This window comes from Hypanus sabinus, chromosome 27, assembly GCF_030144855.1.
Source record: "Hypanus sabinus isolate sHypSab1 chromosome 27, sHypSab1.hap1, whole genome shotgun sequence".
NCBI classification, from domain to species: Eukaryota; Metazoa; Chordata; class Chondrichthyes; order Myliobatiformes; family Dasyatidae; genus Hypanus; species Hypanus sabinus.
This window is the reverse complement of record NC_082732.1, coordinates 35,363,278-35,384,146: the sequence shown is the minus strand read 5'-3', so window position 1 is coordinate 35,384,146 and position 20,869 is coordinate 35,363,278. Positions and strand designations below refer to the sequence as shown.

Sequence of the window (20,869 nt, the reverse complement as noted above, 5' to 3'; positions counted from 1 at the left end):
AAAGGGGAACTGGTGGCAATTGCTGGACGAACTCAGCACATCAGGCAGCATCTATAGAAAGGACAAAATAATCAAAATTTAGGGTCTTTGGCCCAAAATATTGACTCCTTATTCATTTTCATAGATGCTGTCTGATCTGCTGAGTTCCTCTAGCATTTTGTGTGTATTTCCAGCATTTGCTGAACCTCTTGTGTTGAGCAATTGCAGGTAGTTGGTGCCACTCAGTAAAAGCCTTGCGACTAAATGCAGCTGTTTTCTTAAAACACTAGAAAAGCTAATAAAACTAAATGTGGGCATGCTATGTTGGTGCCAGAAGATGCAGCGACACTTGTGGGCTGCACCCAGTACATCCTCAGGGGTGTTGGTTGTTAATGCAAATGATGCATTTTATTGTGATGAATAAATCTGTATCTGAAACATGGCAAAGTGCTGTCACCTAAGCACTGGATCTCTTATTACACATAAGAATAGGAAGCATTTTTCGACATAGCTCATGTCAATCTCTTTACCTTCAGTGTAAGACTACCTACCATGTCATTATGGTCCATCATGAGTTGCCAACACTACTTATTTTCTTGAACAAGTAGCAACCATCACACTATCAATTACTGCTGCTTCCCACCGAATGGCCTCTGCCATATTAGGGCATTCACTCTATTGATCCACTGCGTCGGGCCAAGAACTTTCTTCAAGACAATCCTTGTTGAATTGCACCCTGGTAAGATATCTTGCATAGACTGTCTCAGTGATGTATATTCTCTACACTGTGACACCAAGCCAACAATCTCTCGAAAGCAGGAAGCCAGTGTTTATCAGGCTTGGATCCTGCACTGTGAAGTGACATAGTCAGGAAGCTACAGTTCTGCGTAAAAGTCTTAGGCACGTGTATATAGGATGCCTAAGTACTTTTGCACAGTACTGTAGTAATTTTATGTATTACCGTGTAAATCTGCCACAAAATTTAAAAAAATTATGACATGTGAGTGATGATAAACCTGATTCTGATTTGGGTCTCTATTGTGGACTGAGAGTGGGAAGGGGGCAGGGAGAGGGGAATCATGGTTGGAAAAAGAAGAAGGGAGAGGAAAGCACCAGAGAGGCATTCTGTAATGATCAATAAAACCAATTGTTCAGGATCAAATAACCTTGCCTGGTGTCTCAGGGCTGGGTGTGTCTGCACCTACGCCTACCCTCACCTCCTGCCACCTGACCCACACACTTCTCCCATGGCATTCCATCCTTACCATTCCCAACATCCTTTGCTCCCTCCAGAGTTACAGACTCGCTTTCCACTCCATGTTGGGAAATACAGCGCTGTGCAAAAGTCCTAGCTATATATATGTGCCTAAGACTTTTGCACAGTACCGTACGGTTAGAGTTGTGAGCATGCTGTGTTCACATGAAGCGTGGCAACATTTGCAGGTAACACAGGAGAATGCACAAGCCCCTAAATGAGGGGGCCAGGAATTGAACTCTGATTGCTGATGCCGTAAAGCATTACGCCAACCGCAATGTGACTGTGCCTGTTGCATTGTAATCTGTAGAAGGATGTGGATATACTATGTGCAAACCCACCTCTGTAAGAACTGCACCAACACTGAGTAAATGTATTAAACATAAACAAATGAGCTCGAAAAACCCTCACAAACCCAGTGTTCCACTAGGTTTGGTGGGTCTTCTATGTATGTGTAGTGCTGTCCAATGGCTGCAGAGAGACTAGTGGACCACTGCTCAGTGAAGATAGCCCTGAAGGTTATCAGTGATTCCCGAAGTTGATTTCTCCTGGTTGGTAGTTGCTTCACCTCTGCATGGGTCTGAGCAAGCTGGCTCTGAGGACTGAATGGGGACGTTGTCGGTGAGTCAGTGGAGGAGCATACCCTGCCATCTCGAAAGAGTAGAGCAATTTCATGCACCACAAATCCACGGGCAATCTCTAGGGACCGAGTCCGTGGCTCTCACGTGACCTTTACCAATTTAACGTACCTTTCAACCACTTCAGGGCCAGCTTGAAATACATTATTAGAGGGGATTTGTGAGCTAAGTATTCACTGAGACAGAGATGAGCATGAGACCAGTGTCTGAGAATGAACATTGTAGCCTTCAGCAAGCATATCAAGACTCATCTGCTGAGAAATGTGTATGTTACAATAATTGCATTTTTCTCAGGAGTCTATTTAAATATCATAAAGAAATGACTAAAAATAGCAACATAAGTCATTTTCTTATTAACAGGATGTAAGCGATACTGAATCACAGAAGCTTACATGCATCAGTCCTGAGCTGAATGATGGCTCAGGCTATCTGTCAATCTTATCCTCAAGTACCATATGAAAAGTGGTGGGTGAGGGAACAAACATTAAACCTGATGATGGCTGTGGTAATAAACTGTTACAACCACTCTTTCATCCTCAGCTAGTTTTCTGTGTTGTAGACGCATCCCCAATGGATGAGGCATATGGAATGGGGGAGGTGCTAGTGCACACTTCTCCGGATGTCAGTGTGACAACATGAATACGACTCATAGGATTAGCAAACAAAAATGATGCAGGCATCTGCTGAAGTAGTTCAGACAGTGTCTATTAAATTACAGTCAGTAGCCTGTCCACCTGTACACCTGTTCGTTAATGCAAGTATCTCATCAGCCAATCATGTGGTGGCAACTGAATGCATAAAAGCATGCAGACATGGTCAAGAGGTTCATTTGTTCAAACCAAACATCAGAATGGGGAAGAAATGTGATCTAAGTGACTTTGACCGTGGAAAGATTATTGGTGCCAGATGGGGTGGTTTGAGTATCTCAAAAACTGCTGATATCCTGCGATTTCCACAGGCAACAGTCTCTAGAGTTTACAGCAAATGGTGCAATAAACAAAAAACAAATAAATAATAAATTGCCAGCGAGCAGCAGTTTTGTGGGTGCAAATGCCTTGATAATGAGAGAGGTCAGAGGAGAACAGACGGACTGGTCCAAACAAACAGGGAGGTGACAGTAACTCAAATAATCACACATTATAACAGTGGTGTGCAGAAGAACATCTCTGAATGTACAACACATCAATCCATGAAGTGGATGGGCTGGAGCAGCAGAAGAACACAGACTGACACTCAGTGACCACTTTATTAGGCGCAGGAGTTATCTAATAAAGTGATCACTCGATGTGCGACTCCTCTGTTGTGACAAAAGAGACCCCATCATTAATCTCAACATCCCCACGTCAAAGAAGAGTGAAAATAGCAACATTCTCACTCTCAGCACAGTTTTGCGTCAGGTCAACGGTGAGAAAACCCAGTGGTTGAATGGATGTAGAGGCTCGTAGAGGGGTCAAGCGTAAAGGAAGGTTACCTGGCAGGACAACACATTTCAGTCAGAGAGCTTGTTGTGTAAACTTGTTTCCGTGTTTCCTGCATTGCAAGGAGTTTTTCTAGTTCTCCCTGTGACCGCGTGGGTTTCCCCCGGATGCTCTGATTTCCTCCCACATTCCAAAGACAGACAGATTAGTCGGTTAATTGGTCATATGGCTGTAATTGGACAGCATGAGCTGATTGGGCCGGGAGGGTCTATTACTGTGCTGTATCTCTAAATCGAATTAAACAAAATAAAAACAAAGTGGCTACACTTCCAATGGGCTTCAGTGAAATGCTCCATCTTAGTTAAGATCTAAGTGAATCTTCTTTCCCATCTGGTGCCACTGTGTCCTTCCTGTAGTCTGGTGACCGAAGCTGTACACAATGCACCAGCTGTGGCCAACATTGCTTTGGGATGTCCTGAGGCTGTGAGAAGGAGCTTCACTTATCATCTCAGTGAAGCTAACCTGTGACATTAACAATTTGTCATCCATATTAATGGCACTTTGTTGCACAATTAGAAAAATAGTCACATCTTGCAATTTCCTTTCATATTTAACAGCGGCGCCTTGAGAAAAGTAGATCAAAAATTTCATTTTTATTCTACAATGCAGCCTGTTCCTCTGAAGTGCCTGCCCATCTGCTCTGTCTTTAAACTGCCCATTACTTCTTTTCACTTGCCTTTGTAGTTGAAAACCATGAAAAAATGCAAATAGGAACTTAGCATAAAGGAAACACTTCTCATTTCCATCCAGGTCCTCCAATACAAGCCGAGACCGTCTGCTGCAGTGCCTGCGCTGCGATACATTTTGTTCTCGTACGTAACGGCTTCCTCCATGACTTGCCCTTCTAGCTTCACACCTTTTCCAGCTGACCCAACTTCGCACGGTCATGGAAATCTTTATTACCCTTTCCTGCCCTGTCCTTAATGAGGCTAATTTACACCATTGTTTTACCCCCACTATCCTCTCTTTAGAACATAAGCATAGAACAGTACAGCACAGTACAGGCCCTTTGCCATGCCAGATTTCGAGGCAAGTGGTCCCAGGTCTGAATCCAACCGGCTCTGCATGCTTTCCATCCCTGCCGGATGAGTGTTGAGCTAGCAACTCGGCCTCATTAAAAACACAAATGCTAAGGAAACGGCAAGGCTGCCACCAGATGCACCACAAAGTGCAGAGAGGAGCCGCGACAAAATCGATCTAACCCTTCCCTTCCTTTCCTCAACTTTGGTGTTCCCAGTTCCACTTTCAACTGCCAGCTCTGTGATACTAGCGCAGTTAATCCCCCCCCTACACTAAATCCAACTCACACACAATCTCCTATACAGTGCAGCAAACTGAATCTAGATTCTGTTACAGATCTTTATCTCATCCCAGCTCTGTTAAATCCCCACTGTCAGATCAAGGATGATGGTCTCAGATTTTACCATTTGTTCTTTGTGTAAAGTATTTCCTGGTGGCCAACAGTTTTATTTCCAGTCCCCATTCCCATTCTGATGTATAGGTCCATGGCCTCCTCTACTGCCACAATGAGGCCACTCAGGTTGGCGGAGCAACGTCTCAGTTTGTACTCTATCTCCTCCTCCTACCACCCCAACTTCTTATTCTAGCTTCTTCTCCTTTCCTTTCCAGTCCTGATGAAGAGACTCACTCCAAAACGTCAACCATTGATGCTTTCTGTCCTTCTGAGTTCCTCCAGTGTTTTATGTGTGTCACTCTGCCTTACCAACCCTCATTCAACAGTTACCAACTGTTCAATTAAAAGACCAGTGGTTAGAAACTAGCATGAACTATTGAAAGCCCCTAGTTTCACCATGCAGTTTGCATTCATTTAATACTCTGGTATTTAAACTAAAACAAATTGTCCATTGAAAACAAAATAGTGGGATGTTGTAAATATCCATTTGCTTCTGAATACCTTGCCATCCAGCCTTTCTGAGGCTTATAAATCTGTCCAGACTTACAAATGTGGTTGACTCTGAAACGGCCTGTAGGTCATTTATTCCTTTTTAAAAAATGACCCCCAACCACCCCTTACTCTGCTTTAAGACCTATCTGCAAAAACACAATTTTTATTTTTTTTTATTTAGAGCAGAAACAGGCCCTTCTGACCCAATGAACCACACTGCCTACCAACCCACCTATTTAACCCCAGCCTATTCAAGACAATTTACAATGACCAATTAACCTAACAACAGTCTTTTGGACTGTGAGAGAAAACCAGAGCATCTGGAGGAAATCCACATGCTCAGAGAAGAACGTACAAACTCCTTCCAGACAGCGTTGAAATTGAACTCTGAACTCTTGACGCCCTAAGTTGTAATAGCATCGCTACGGTGGCACCCCATGAGACAATGAGACAATAACTCCTTTGGGAATGGGAGTGCTTCTGCTGGTGCCTCAGTCTCAAACTCTGATGAATCTTTGAAATTCTCTGTCCTGGCTTGGGTCTCAGTCATTGACTCAATAGATCTCTGTGTATTAAAGCAAATAAGGAAAATGGATTTGAAATCAAAGACCAGCCAATGATTTAGTTGTTTAGAGGAGAGGAATGAGCTATTCCTGCTGCTATTGTCTAATGTTCTGTGGGATTGATCTTGGAGTAGGGTAAAAGGTCAACACATCATCATGGGCCAAAGAGACTGTACTGTACTGTGCTGTAATGCTCTATGTTTAATATTCTTTTGCTCCAAAGCCAATTTAGAGCATAAACTAAGAGCACACTGCATCACAAGTCACTTTGTTTCTCTCCCTGCTTAGTGAAAAGTTTGAAAATGTTTCCTGCTGTTAGCCAACATTATTAACTACACCAAAACTCATTAAAGTAGACAATTACCACTTTCTCCTTGCCTTCATTTTTAATACACAAAGCAAGGCACTTCGTTGCGGCCCGCACAACCATACAAAACAAAAATCAAAGGGTTTTTTTAATGTTGACATCCAGTGATAACTAGGACATTTGTTCATTTTAGTGGCAGAAGTAAATGGCATGACGAACAGGATGAAGCTGACGTTTCCTTGCATTTACGTAGCACATTAACACAATAAACACTCAATGTGGCTACACAGAGACAGATGGTGAGCAAAAACCAAAGGATGGGGAGACAACATAAGCATTTATTCTACTTTCTCTACCTCTGTTGCATCCTTTCTAACGATGCCACATTCTATATCGCTTTGACATGTTTTAACTGAAAATGTTTCCACCGTGAATTGACAGGGTACTTAACTGTGTCCTTTTAATTTCCCACACTACTGCTCTCATTATCTTTCTGAATATGCTGTCTTTGCCCCAACCTTCTGCTTCACCAGCCTCTGCATCCTCTCTCATTTCTGGCTTCCTCCCTGACTAATGCTGCCATCCTGTTATTTCAATATTATCAAAGGACCACTTTGCCTAATGCTTTCATCAACCTCAAAACTCCTGCAGCCAGCACCTTTCCAGGCAAGTGGAGAGAAGATACACCACTTGCCATTCTGTCTCCTCACTTCCTATCTTCATGGGCCCCGCACGCATATCCACATGAAGTAGGTTATTTATATTCTGATGTTGACTCATAATGTGCTTTTCTGTACGTTGGGAAGACCAAATGCAGATTGGACACCACTTTATTGCAGCCTCCCAGCTTCAGCACTTCCTCAACTTATAAAAGGAATGTATTCCAGACAAATATTTAAATAAGAAAACTCCTGTAAATCAAAAAGCTGACCTAAGTTCATTATGGGTGTTCTCATGCTTAGAGTGGAACGATAATCTTTGTCATGATCACTTACAGCACAGAAGGAGGCCTTTTGGCCCATTAACTCCATGCTGGCAGCCAGTAGAAAAATCGCATCAGTCCGTAACACCATAATGCCATAAGACACAGGAACAGATTTAGGCCATTCAGCTCATTGAGTCTGTTCCACAATTTGATCATGGCTGATTTATTTTCCCTCTCAACTCCATTCTCCTGCCTTCTCCGCGTAATCTTTGACACCCTGACTAATCAAGAACCTATCAATCTGTGCTTTAAATATACCCAGTGTCTTGGCCTCCACAGCCACCTGTAGCAATGAATTCCACAGATTCACTTAATGAATTTCCTTCTCACCTCTGTTCTAAAAATATATCCTTCTAGGCTGAGGCTCATTGACTCTTCTAATACTGGAAACGTCCTCTCAACGTCTATTCTGTCTAAGCCTTTTACTATTCGGAACTACAGTGAGTAATTTTCCAGAGCCACAAAACGTTCCTTATATGTCAATCCTTTCATTCCCAGGATCATTCTCGTGAGCCTCCTCTGGACCCTCTCCAATACCAGTACATCTTGCCCAAAAATTATTCATAAATCTCCAACTATGGTCTGAACAACACCTTAGGAAGCCGCAGCATTACATCCTTGCTTTTATTTTCTAATCCTCTCTAAATGAATGATAACATTGCATTTGCCTTCCTTACCATCAACTCAAGCTGCAAGTTATCCTTCAGGGAACCCTGCACAGGGACTCCCAAGACCCTTTGCAATTCTCATTTCTGAATTTTCTTTCCATTTAATCTACTGTTATCACTGCACTGCCCTGCAACTTATTCTCTCTCACATGCCCAGTTTCTGCCTTCTGATTCCTGTTACAACCTAGCAATTTGTCCTAAGTGATTACCCTGGAACATGGGAGAAAACAGGAGCACCAGAGTAACTAAGACCATCACAGGGAGGACATCTTCCCAGTCAACCTGTGAGGTTCAAATTAAACACAGGTCACTGGAACTGTGAGGTGGCATCTCCAGCTGCTCAGCCACTTTGGCACTGAGGTGAGATATTCAGTGGCCACTTTATTTGGTACACCTGTATACCTGCTTGTTAATGCAAATATCTAATCAGTCAATCATGTAGCAGCAAGTCAAAGCATAGAAGTATGTAGACACGGCCAACAGGTTCAGTTGTTGTTCAGACCCAAGCATCAGAATGGGGAAGAAATGTGATCTAATTGACTTTGATCGTGGAATAATTGTCGGTGCCAGATGTGGTGGTTTGAGTATCTCAGAAACTGCTGACCTTCTGGGATTTTCCCGCAACAGTCTCGAGAGTTTACAGAGAAAGGTGCAAAAAACAAAAATAATCCATTGAGTGGCAGTTCTGAGGGCAAAGATGCCTTGTTAATGAGCGGGGTCAGAGGAGAATGGCCAGACTGGTTCAAGCTGACAGGAGGACGACAGTAACTCAAACAATCACACGTTACAACAGTGGTGTGCAGAAGAGCATCTATGAATGCACAATACGTCAACCTTGAAGTGGATTGGCTACAGCAGCAGACGACAATGAACATACACTCATAGTCCACTTTAGGAGCTACCTACTGAAGTGACCATTGAATGTATATCTCTCCATCCCATATTCCTCTCCTGTGCCCTCACACTGAAACATTAACTCTTATTTTTCCTTCCTGATTTCCTGTTTTCATTATTTTCTCTCTTGTGGGAAGAGGCAAGGATAGAGAAACATGTTTGAGGAGAATTTATTTCTCCAGATTTCAGAATTCAAGACCAGCATTCAGAACCCACATCTAATACAAGTGGTTCCATAATAAGCTTGTGTGCAGTGGGATTAGAAACGCATTGGTATTTCTAAAGCAGGAGAAATTCTCATGACTGGCCAACAAGGTCATTGTATGTATTTGTTGGGACCAGCTCTCCTTGCTGTGCTGCCACACACATCTGTGCAAATGCACCTTTGGCCCTCTTGAACGTGATATGACCATGATGGTACTGCCATCTCCTGCCTTGTTCTTCCAAAGTTGACCAGCTATTTAGTTGTGGACAAAATATCTTTTTTTATGTAACTTAATGACAATCCGCCTCTGCAGAAATTGGAAACTTCAGAAGAAGCCTGCTCCTGGTGTGGTCCAGCATCACTCGTGACTTTATTACAAGTTGGCAAGTCCCCAGCTCATTTAATATGAATCATGGTCATTACAAGTCTTGCCTTTATGTCCTCCGTTACTAGAGTCACATACATAACACTAAGCAATTATCAAGCAAAGCTTCTAATATTAATCCATTATTGCACAGATGAGGGAAGATAGGTAAGGTGGGTGATGAGGGAATTGTATAGAGGCTTTCAATGAAGACTTAGAAATAATGAATGATGATAGTTATTAATAGAACAAAGATGTATTTCCCTCTCACACAGTTAATTAGAACAAGGTGTGCTCCACAACAGGTGGTGAAGGAGGTTATACTTCAATAGAATTTAATAGGAACTTTGGTAAGTATTTGAGAAGTATTTAAAGGAAACAGGGAAATATAATAACATCGAACACACCTGTCAAGAGCAAAGTTCTGAATGTCCTCTGCCTGTACCATCATTCTGCAATATTTTTATTATACACACACACACGTACTGTTCCACTGTGAGGGAAATTGCTAGTTTACAGGCTGGAGGGGGCAGGATGTGGTCTTGATATGTTTAGATGGGACTGCGGGCATTAGGTTCAATTTCAATATTTAACAGAAATATGGTTAAGTACATGGATGGGAGCAATATGGAGGGCTGTGATTTGGCTGCAAGTTGATGGGACTAGGCAGAATAATAGTTTGGCATGTACTAGATGGGCCAAAGGGCCTGTTTCTGTGCTGTAGTGTTCTATGACTCTTTGTCTACTATGCCATAGGTATGTGCTTAAGTTTATATTTGATCCAAATTTCAAATTCAGGTACATTTATTATCAAAGAATTTATAAATTATACAACCTTGAGATCTGCTTGCTCACAGGTAGCCACAAAGTAAGAAACCTGAAAGAACCCAATTAAAGAAAAAAGTAAAAATATAAGACCAACAATGCACAAGAGAAAGAAAATAGCACAAATCCTGCAAGCAATTGAAGCGAACAACGGTATTCTGAAGCAAAAATGAGTCCTCAGATCCAAACATCGGAGCAGCCTGGAATAAGCCCAAAGTCTCACCTATCAGTTCATCATATTAGCAGGCATGCAGCACAGCACCCGGGGCAGTCCTCATAGCCTCAGTGCCACGGAGATGACCATTGCGGAGAACGAGTGAAATTAGCTCACAACCCAGCCCACACCCTGTCTTTTCAGTCTATCTGAAATGGCATTTAAACTGACCAAACAACAGACAGCGATACATTAAATCTAGAGAATGGCCTGTCTTTAATTGATCTTGTACTTACTGGGACTGAATGATTTGTGAAATACCTGTGCAGGTGCACTATCAGAAATGTTTCTGAAGGTTTTGCAGGATTGCGACGCTTGCAATTAATTGACTCCTGGTAACATGTCCTTCGTTAATTATGGTGTGAATGCGTTTCCATAGCATCTCGAGCATGATACCCTTGGAGTAATTAAATATTTGCTTCCAATCTTCTCTAGTGCAGCCGTTCCGAGTCTGCCAACAAAATGGAAATGCAAATGAAAGTCCATCAAGGAATGATTTAATATATACTTAGTAACCACTTTATTAGATAACTCCTGTACCAGATAAAGTGGTCACTAACTGTATACTCATTGTCTTCTGCTGCTGTAGCCCATCCATTACAAGGTTCAACTTGTGCATTCAGTAACACTCTTCAACACACCACTGTTGTAACGTGATTACTTGAATTACTGTTGCCTTTGTCAGCTTGAACTAGCCTGGCCATTCTCCTCTGACCCCACTCATTAACAAGGCATTTGTGTCCACAGAACTGCTGCTCACTGGATGTTTTTTTTGTTTCTCATGTCATTCTCTAAACTCTAGAGACTGTTGTGTGTGAAAATCCCAGGAGATCAGCAGTTTCTGAGATACTCAAACCACCCCATCTGGCACCAACCATCATTCCACAGTCAAAGTCAATTAGATCATATTTCTTCCCAATTCTGATGTTTGATCTGAACCTCTTGAGCATTGTCTATGTGCATTTATACATTCAGTTGCTGCCACACAATTGACTGATTAAATATCTGCATTGATGAGCAGGTGTTAAAGTGGCCACTAAGTGTAGTTTTGTGGTTCTTCAGAAAGCTTGCAGTTGAGTACACTGGGCTAAACTATTGCAAAACATATTGTGTAAGGTGTAGAAACTAAATCAAAGATAAACATAAAACTGAAACCATTTAAAAAAAATACTGCACCATTAACAAAAAGAAAATCTCCCAAGCTACTTCTCAGGACCGGAGGGCATATGTACAAAATTAAGGGAGGAAAGTTTAGGGGAGACATCAGGGGTAAGTTTTTTTACACAGAGGGTTGTGAGTGCCTGGAATGACTTGTCAGGGATGGTGGTGGAGGCTAAAACATTAGGGGTATTTAAGAGTCTCTTGGACAGGTACATGGATGAAAGAAAAATGGAAGGTTATGGGGTAGTGTGGGTTTAGTACTTTTTTTTAAAGATTGTATGGGTCAGCACAACATGGAGGGCTGAAGGGCCTATAATGTACTGTAGTGTTCTATGGTTGACTGTAATTTAAATAAATGCCAAGATAAGGGAATAGAATTTCTGAGTAAAAATTAGGTAAAAGATTTAAAGAGCAAACACGAGGAAATCTGCAGATGCTGGAAATTCAAACAACACACACAAAATGCTGGTGGAACACACCAGGCCAGGCAGCATCCATGAGGATAAGCACTGTCAACATTTCGGGCCAAGACCCTTCGTCCTGACAGTGACAGTGCTTCTCCCTATAGATGCTGCCTGGCCTGATGTGTTCCACCAGCATTTTGTGTGTGTTGTTCGTCGACAGCGCTTCTCCCTATCGATGCTGCCTGGCCTGATGTGTTCCACCAACGTTTTGTGTGTGTTGTTTGAAAGGTTTAAAGCTGGGATTGAATCCTGGAACAGGCCATGGGGATGACAGCAAAAGCAGTGTGAAGGACAGTGGACAGACCACATCAATGTAGGACACACACAATGCTGGAGGAACTCAGCAGGTCAGGCAGCATCAAAAGAGAGGAATAACCTGTGGATGTTTCAGACTAAGACCCTTCATCAGGACTGGTTACGACCTTGTTAAGGGTTCAGAGAAGAGAGTTCATAGCACCGTTGCCATCTTCACAGAGGAATTACATTTATGATGTTGATTAAAATTGATTCATTTCCCTTAGATGCAACATAATTCATACTGGAGATCATATTGGAGATGTACAGTATATCTCGAAAGATTGGCTTGTTATGTAAGAGACAACAGTGTGCTTTGGAGAGGAAAAGGAGATTGAAGATGGGTGGCTGTTTGCAAGGTCAAGAAGTCTGAGCAAAGTGATGACAGTGAAACTGAAAATGAGTACGTCAGTATCAAAGGGAGAGAGCAATGGCATAATGTGAGGGGAATTGGTGGTAAGTACTTTACAGTCATAGGGAGCAGGTGGTGGGACAGCAGGCATTAGAAAAGAAACTGGGTTCAGATTTCAGGCGGGGAGATCTTAAACTTGGCGACAGTGGTTAAGTGAAAGGATGGGAAAGAATAGAAACATATATTTCTGAAGCCTTTCGTCGGTCAGAGTTGACCATGGATGTTGTGTCCTAGCTGTCTAGATATGCAAGCTGGGCAGTACAATATGGAGATCAAGCTGTCGCCCTTGTAGCAAGCTCTGCCTCTCTATGCATCTGATGACCCCAAAGGAACGGCAGAGACCAATACAGTTTGGTATCAGCAGCATCCCAGGAGTTGCCAGTCAATGCAGAGTCAAGGGGCAATGGTGAATAATACCTTCAGAAGGTCTGGATGCAGATGACAATGCAGAGGATCAGGATAAAACTGCAGAGGGTTGTAAAATCAAGCTTCATCATGAGCAGTAGCCTCCCTACCTTTGAGGAAATCTTCAAAATGTGATGCCTTAAAAAGGTGGCATCCATCATTAAGGATGTGCCCTATTCTCTTTACTGTCATGAAAGAGGAGGTACAGGAGCCTGAAGACACACAGTCGATATTTTAGGAACAACTTCTTCCCCTCCGCCTTTGGATTTCTGAATAGTCCGTGAACCCACGAACACCACCTTACTATTTTGCTCTCCTTTTGCAATACTTATTTTTTTATATATTTCTTATTGTAACTTAGAGTAGGTTTTTATGGATTGCACTGTACTGCTACAACAAAACAACTAATTTCACAATTGTCAGTGATAATAAAACTAATTCTGATACTGGTTATGCAAAGGGCTTTGAAATTAGCAGACATATTGGAAAGATAGGTCTAAGAGAGAGAAGTATGGAATGATGTCAGCCTCAGTGGCCAATAACAAGAGTGGGTAGAGGACAGTTGTGGGTTTATCAGTGAAGCCGGAGTTCCCAACCTGGGGTCCACAAGCCCCTTGCTTAATGGTATTGGCCCCTGACAGAGGCTTACAAGATTATGAGAGGCATAGATCGAGTAGATAGGGAGTATCTGCGTCCCGGGTTGAAATGTCTGATACCAGAGGGCATGCACTGAAAATAACAGGGAGTAGGTTCAAGGAAGATAGAAACATAGAAAACCTACAGCACAATACATGCCCTTCGGCCCACAAAGTTGTGCCGAACAACTTTGTTCGCGTGGGGTGGTCGAGGCAAATACGTTAAGGTTCAGAGGTTGATTTATTATCAAAATACACAACTCGAAATTCTTCTTCTCTGGGAAGCCACCAAACCAAGAAAGAAAAGCAATCATCAGCCCCCAAAATCCCCCTTCCCCACACAAAAAAATGAACAAAAATAGAACAAGCACATTAAGTCTGTCCTCCCAGCACAGAAAAAGAAAAGATTGGGCAAAAAACACAGGATATGAGATACGATAAGACTGAAGGAAAGGCTATCGTCCAAGTCCACATCCAAAATGCAGAAAACCTGGGGAACATTCTCCGGGCCCAGTAGCCGAGCTTTCTCTCTCTGGTACAAAGTCATCAAAAGACAGGCAGCCAGTGCTCACCCTCTACACTCGCCTTGATGCTTCAATCTGCCTCGGCATTTGATCAGCGAACAATGGAAGCTTTAATTGGTGAAATGGAGTCTCTTGCGCCCCCTCCCACAGGCTTCCTGCGATGAAGTTCATTCGCACTGACTCAGTGTCCCAGAATCCTCTCAGGGACTACAGAGTGCTGAAGCATCCAAACGATTTCCAAACCTCTTCATTCACCTCGACGTTTCAAACTCCCTCGTCACTTTCATGGGCAAACAATGGAAGATTTATCAGGTGAGATGAAGTCAGACGTTGGTTTGCAGCATGTCTGCGATGAGGTTCCCACATGCGGCCTCTGTCTCCCGGAAACCTCTCACTGGAGCACCCAAACGATGGCCAAACTGCAAATCACAGGCTCCAACAGTTCCAGAGTCACATCCAAGATGAGAAACAAATGTAAAAGGCATAAAAGAAGTGAACTATATGGTTTCATGATCTATCCAGGAGATGTTGACCAAAGGATCATTGTATGCGGGGGCCATCTTGACTGGAGGAGGCTTTTAAGAGACATTTAGATCACACATGAATGTGAGGAAGATGGATATGGACATTGTGTTGGTAGGAGGGATTAGTGTTTGGGTGTTTTTGATTTGCTTTTCAGCTGGTTCGGCACAACATTGTGGGCTGAAGGGTCTGTTCCTGTGCTGTACTGTTCTATATTCTAACCACTGTTATAGAGTGTAGTGAGAAGGGTGATTGTCAGAGATTTCAGCTCTGCCTCCAGAACTCCAATCCGAAAACTGCTGAAACCATCTTTTGTTATGCTAGACATTTAAGTATTAAATGCGTACTATCCTTGGTAGCTAAACTCATGACTCAGTGGATATCACTAATAATGTTTAATGGTGCTTTTCGTTCCTGCCCCCAATTGATTCTGTGATAATATGGCTAAGAGCCTCTTGACCTTGGCCCCAACTCCACCTGCATTATATTCAGTGATGAATACATGGTTGAATAATGCTTGTGGAATGACACTTCAAATTCATTCTATTATATGTCAAGTGTGGTACACTTCGGTGGCATTGAGAGAGAGTTGCACAGGAGATGTGCGTCTATTTTATACAGAATCAGTAAAATGGAGTGCTTACCAACACAATGCCCTAGAGTACACCTTGCAGTTTCTTTCCACTGCCACAACCATTGCACAGGTTTTGAGTTCTGCTCTTGAGGCTCATTAAAATTTACTTTCCAATTAATTGAGTGCATACAGATCCAATTCTATGGATGCATGCAAACCAAGTATTTTAAAGTTCAAAAATTAAAAGTAAATTCATTGTCAAACTATATTAATAGGTCACCACATATTACCTTGAGATTAATTTTCTTGCTGGCATTCACAGTAGAACAAAGAACTAGAATAGAATCAATGAAAAAAGGCGGCACAGTAGCATAGTGCACAATGCAGTACAGGCGACCCAGGTTCAATTCCCACTGCTGCATGTAAGGAGTTTGTACGTTCTCCCCGTGACCTTGTGGGTTTCCTCCGGGTGCTCTGGTTTCCAATTACAGTCTAAAGATGTACCAGTTGGTAGGTTAATTGGTCATTGTAAATTGTCCCATGATTAGACTAGGATTAAATTGGGGGATTGCTGTACGGCATGGCTCAAGGACTGGACGGGCCTATTTCTACCTGTGTTTAAATAAATAAATAGATAAATAACTGAAAGGAGAGTGTGAAGGAGAAGCTTCTTCACTCAGAGGTTCGTGAAAGTGTGAAATGAGCTGCTAGCACAAGTGGTTTATCTGAGCTCGATTCCAAGGTTTAAGAGAATTTTGGATAGGTATATGGATGGGAGGGGTATGGAAGGCTATGGTCCAGTTGCAGGTCTATGGGACTAGGCAGTTTAGATGGTTCATCATGGACTTGATTGGCCAAAGGGTCTGTTTCTGTGCTGTAGTTTTCTATAAAGCCTACACACAAACACTGACAAACAATCAATGTGCAAAAGACCAACTGTGCATATACAAATAAAAAACAAATAACAATAATAAATAAATTATACAAGATCGTGAGTTGTAGAGTCCTTGAAAATGAGTCCATAGGTTGTTGAATGAGCTCACAATTGGAATGAGTGAAGTTATCCACTCTGGTTCAGGAGCCTGATGGTTGAAGAGTAGTTACTGTTCCTAAACTTGGGGGTGTGGGACCTAAGGCTCCTGTACCTTCTTCCTGATGGCAGTAGTGAGAAGAGAGCATGGCCTAGGTGCTGGGGTTCCTGGATGATGGATTCTGCTTTCTTGTGACAGTATAGCTGGGATGGCAGCAAAGACAACAGCTTGAGTCAGTGTCCTTATAGAATCACGGAATTATTGCAGCTCCTAAAGTCCATTGTGTCCGGCCTGTCCTATTCCGTTGCTCTTCATCCACAACATGAAAATTAGTGTCCTAAGTTCAAAGTAAATTAATCAAAGTACAGTATCTAGCAACACGTATATATCAAAATTCATTTTCTTGCAGACATAAACAGGTCAAGACAGGCAACCAATGCCATTCTCTCTTGTGTCCTTTGATCCCCTGCTGATTTTGATTAGCCAACCCCTACGAGGCACCCCAGAATTTCAAAATTTCTCTCTGTACAATGAAAACTCCCCAGGTTTTTACCATCTTTTGCCTAAACTGTTATATCTGTGCCCTAAGGTCTTTGAATCATCCAAGGATTACAGAAGGGAAGATCACATTCAATCCTAAATGTGATCATTCAACCCAACTGATGCCTGCTCACCAACATCCTTCTGTTCTTTGTCTTCAGCTCGAAGCACCTTCTTCCATTCCTTTTTTCTTCCTATGCTTCTCCAGCCTCACCTTAAAAAGAACCATCCAGGGACAGTGGACAACATATTTCCTTACAAATTCCCAAGTAAATGCAATTCCCTTAACTCTACTAGCTGATGCCTCAGAGTTGCAGTGAGTCCGCTCAGTCCTGACATCCAGTGCTATTTTGGTGAATTTGAACATTCTCCCCTATGGTTGCATGGGTTACCCCACCAACCTCCCTCCCCCAGCTGCTGCTGTTTCCAGTCACATCCCAGAAATGTGCAGGTTGTTGGAGGATTAGCCATTGTAAACTGCCCTTAATGGTGGGGTGGGTTGGGGAGAACAAAAGGTACCCGGGTAGGATTAGAGTTTAAATGGATGCTTGGCAGTTGGCCAGATCTAATAGGCCAAAGGGCCCGAAGCTGTTCTTTATCTCTCTCTCTCTCTCTGTGACTCTGAACCTATTCATGTGAAATCCTGGGAATAGTAATCTCCCTGCATTTATTTTCCTGTACTTTCTCATGCATTTATATTTAATTGTATTAATTTCCCCACAAGTGACGACCTCTTTGCCTTATCAAATACTTCCATAAACTTCAGAGGCCTCTTACCTTAGAGTCTCAGGCCTCCCTTTGCGAAGGAAACAATTCCAGCCTGTTCAGTCATTCTTAACAGACATAACTTCCCAGTGTGTTATCACCCTTGTAAATATTTTACAAATCTTCCCCGGTGCTTCATCTTTAATATATGAATATTGGAAGTATGCAGAATTTTTTTGAATGTAGTCTAGTCTAATTTAATTCCTATGCTGTACAGTTCTAGCCCTCAAGATGCAGACCCTGCAAGCGGCCTGAGTGCTGTACTTTCCCATACACATCCTCCCTCACCTCCCTTCAGGGCTCCAGGCAATCCTTCCAGGTGAGGCAACACTCCACCTGCAAATCTGCTGAGGCTAGCTATTGTGCTCCTGATGCACCACCTCTACATTGGTGAGACCCATCGTAAAGAGGGGGCTGCTTCGTTGAGAACCTCTGTACCATCTGCCACAAGCGGGACTTCCTGGAGGTCAAACATTTTAATTTTGATTCCCATTCCCCTTCTGACGTGTTGGTCCGTGGTTGAATCCTGTGCCAAAATGAGGCCATCCTCAGGGTGGAGGAGTAACACCTTATATTCTGTCTGGGTAGCCTCCACCTTAATGGCATGAATATCAATTTCTTCTTCCAGTAAACACATTCCCTCCCCCCTCTATCCCATTCCCCACCCTCACCCTTTACCTGTTACCTCCTCCTGAGTCCCATCCTCCTTTCCTTTCCCCCACAGTCCACTTTCCTCTCTGATCAGATTCCTTCCCCAACTCTTGACCTTCCACCCATCCCAGCTTCACCTAATGCTTTCTATCTAACCTTCTTCCTCTTTGCCCTTCCTTAGTCCTGAAGAAGGGTCTTGGCCTGAAACATTGATTATCTATTCATTTCTATGGATGCTGCCTGACCTGTTCAGTTCCTCCAGCATTTTGTGTGCATTGCTTTAGATTTCCAGCATCTGCAGACTTTCTCCTGTTTATAACCTGAGATTTTGTTTGCTCATATTATGGATTTATTCATCTGCACTCTCTGTGGCCTAAGAAATGGGAGCAGAAGTATTTGACCTCCCGAGGCTCCTCCTGCGTTCATATTGATTGTGATTGATCATTAATCTGAGCCTATTTTCTTACTGGTTCCCCAGAAAATCTGATTCCCTGAACTATCTCATCCTTGAATGGACTTAATGACTCAGCAGCCATCTTAATCAGTTTAATCAAGTTACTTACTTCAATAATGGCTTCTAATTGCTCACAATCTAATTATCACAATTAAATTTATTTTAAAGATAGAGGTTCGGTACAGAACTCTTTTACTTTAACAAAACTTTTCTGTAGTTGTAAATCCCCCTGATGCCATGGTCATGCACATGCAGCAGAGCTTGCGATCTGCTGATGGATCAAAGCTAGCTAACAAACTAATGGATCTCCCAAGGCCGAGAAATTCTTCAGTGTTAATAAAGGCTCGAAGTCCTGGGTCTGTTATATTCTAGGTACATTGCAGCAGATTGTATCCTGCAACAGAACCAACATTCACAAAAGCCTTTACTCATTCAAGGCATAGCTCTGAGGAAAGGTTTTTGTGAATGTTTTCATATGCTCTGGAAATGTGCTTGCCTGTGGTACGCAGGCCGGGATAGTAAATGGTAGGAAGGGGATTTGAGTGGGTGGAGGGGATAGGGAGTGAGGCTATTAAATGAGGGGCAATATTAGGGAGGTGACATTGGAGGAAGGAACATGAGGGAAAGGTATCTTATCAAGTTCCATTAGTACGGCATTATGTCCTGCATAAAAAAATCAGCCATGATTGAGTGGCGGAGAAGACTCAATAGGCCTAATGATTTAATTCTGGTCATTTGGTATTAGTTTAGACTATGTGATCCATGTTCCTTAACAATATAGAAGGAGACCATTTTGACCCATTGAATCCGTGTCTTTTAGAAAGATCCCAATCCCTGCAGATTACCCAAATAACTTACTCCTCCCTCATTCCCATCAGCACCATCCACCACTGTATGTATTACCTTCCATCCCATCAGTCAGATTGCTCTCCAAAGGAACCCAGCTGGCACTCTGTCCAAGCAATAGCCACAAGTGAACCACGAGGTGTGACTGATTCATCGGTCCACACACACACTCACTCACGCTGATCTCCTGTGGCACTGCTCAAGTAATTTCCTGCTTCATAGGAACAGCCAGATATGCTGTATGATGGTGCTAATTGGCGTTGTTTCCTTTCCCAGAGCAGTTTTCAGAAAGCATGTTGTGCTATTAAACTCATCATCAATGCAGAAGAATGCTAACAATGCATAGCACGTTCCTTAATTACGGGAGAACAAGACTGCATTTCAATTGAAACTGATCTGTGCCAGCTCCCCAATCTTATTAAAGCATATTTGACCATGTGTCACGGGTCACTCAATAAACTCCAACTACCCTGACCTTCAACCCCCAACAGAACTGTCTAGAGCACACAACAACTATCACCATGTTCTTTTTTTTTAAATTATTAATAGGTTGAAACAGAAGATGAAAAGAGAAGGTTCGAAGAAGGAAGGAACAGGTACCTTCAAACCAAAGCCAAAAGAATGGCAGAAGCAATGAAGTGCCAGTGATGGTCAAACCTTCAAAAGCCTGAGACAGCCGACCAGAACATCTCATGTTCTCTACTGTATTACTTGTAAACTATTTAAGTATTAAATGTTAACCAAAGTATTTAAGAAAAACTATGCATTCCATTGAAGTTTCTGTGTGTTTGCCTGTATTGTATTATTGAATTGTATCATTACAGAATAAATGCTGCCAGGCTTTGGCTAATGGAAAGTCAATATTTATCTCATTTTCTCATTTTAATATATTTTGTCACTCCTCTTACTCTCTTTTAAACAGTTTTCTCCAAGACCAGTACCGAACTAATAATAAGAGGCAAGACATATTATTTGTATGACTGATGCCAAATTCTTCAACCAGACATTCTATTCTGAGCTCTGTCCTGGGAAGAGACTTGGCTCAGATGATATATAAAATGGCACCTCTGCCACAGCATTGAACTGGCATCCTGAGTAACATGCACATTATCTTGCTATCATAAGCACAAGAGATTCTGTAGATGCTGGAAGCTCAGAGCAATAAACACAAAGTACTAGAGGCACTCAGAAGGTCAGACAGCATCAGGCCAAGACCCTTCATCAGGAATGGTCTGGCATTGTCTTCTGCTGCTGTTGCCCATCCACTTAAAGATTAATTTTGTTTGAAAAGTATGTACACTCAGTGATGA

General features: G+C 42.5%; 1 protein-coding gene across 2 annotated transcripts in view; it reads left to right on the top strand.

Moving 5' to 3' along the window:
- Window positions 1-20,420, top strand: part of acot7 (acyl-CoA thioesterase 7) — a 276,045-nt gene extending 255,625 nt beyond the window's left edge. For both annotated transcript variants that reach the window (XM_059952220.1, XM_059952221.1), the window contains exon 9: window positions 20,109-20,420. In XM_059952220.1, coding sequence (XP_059808203.1) covers window positions 20,109-20,207 — 99 coding nt within the window. In that variant the 3' untranslated portion in view covers window positions 20,208-20,420. The remainder of the gene's footprint in view (window positions 1-20,108) is intronic.
- Window positions 20,421-20,869: the final 449 nt, after the last annotated feature.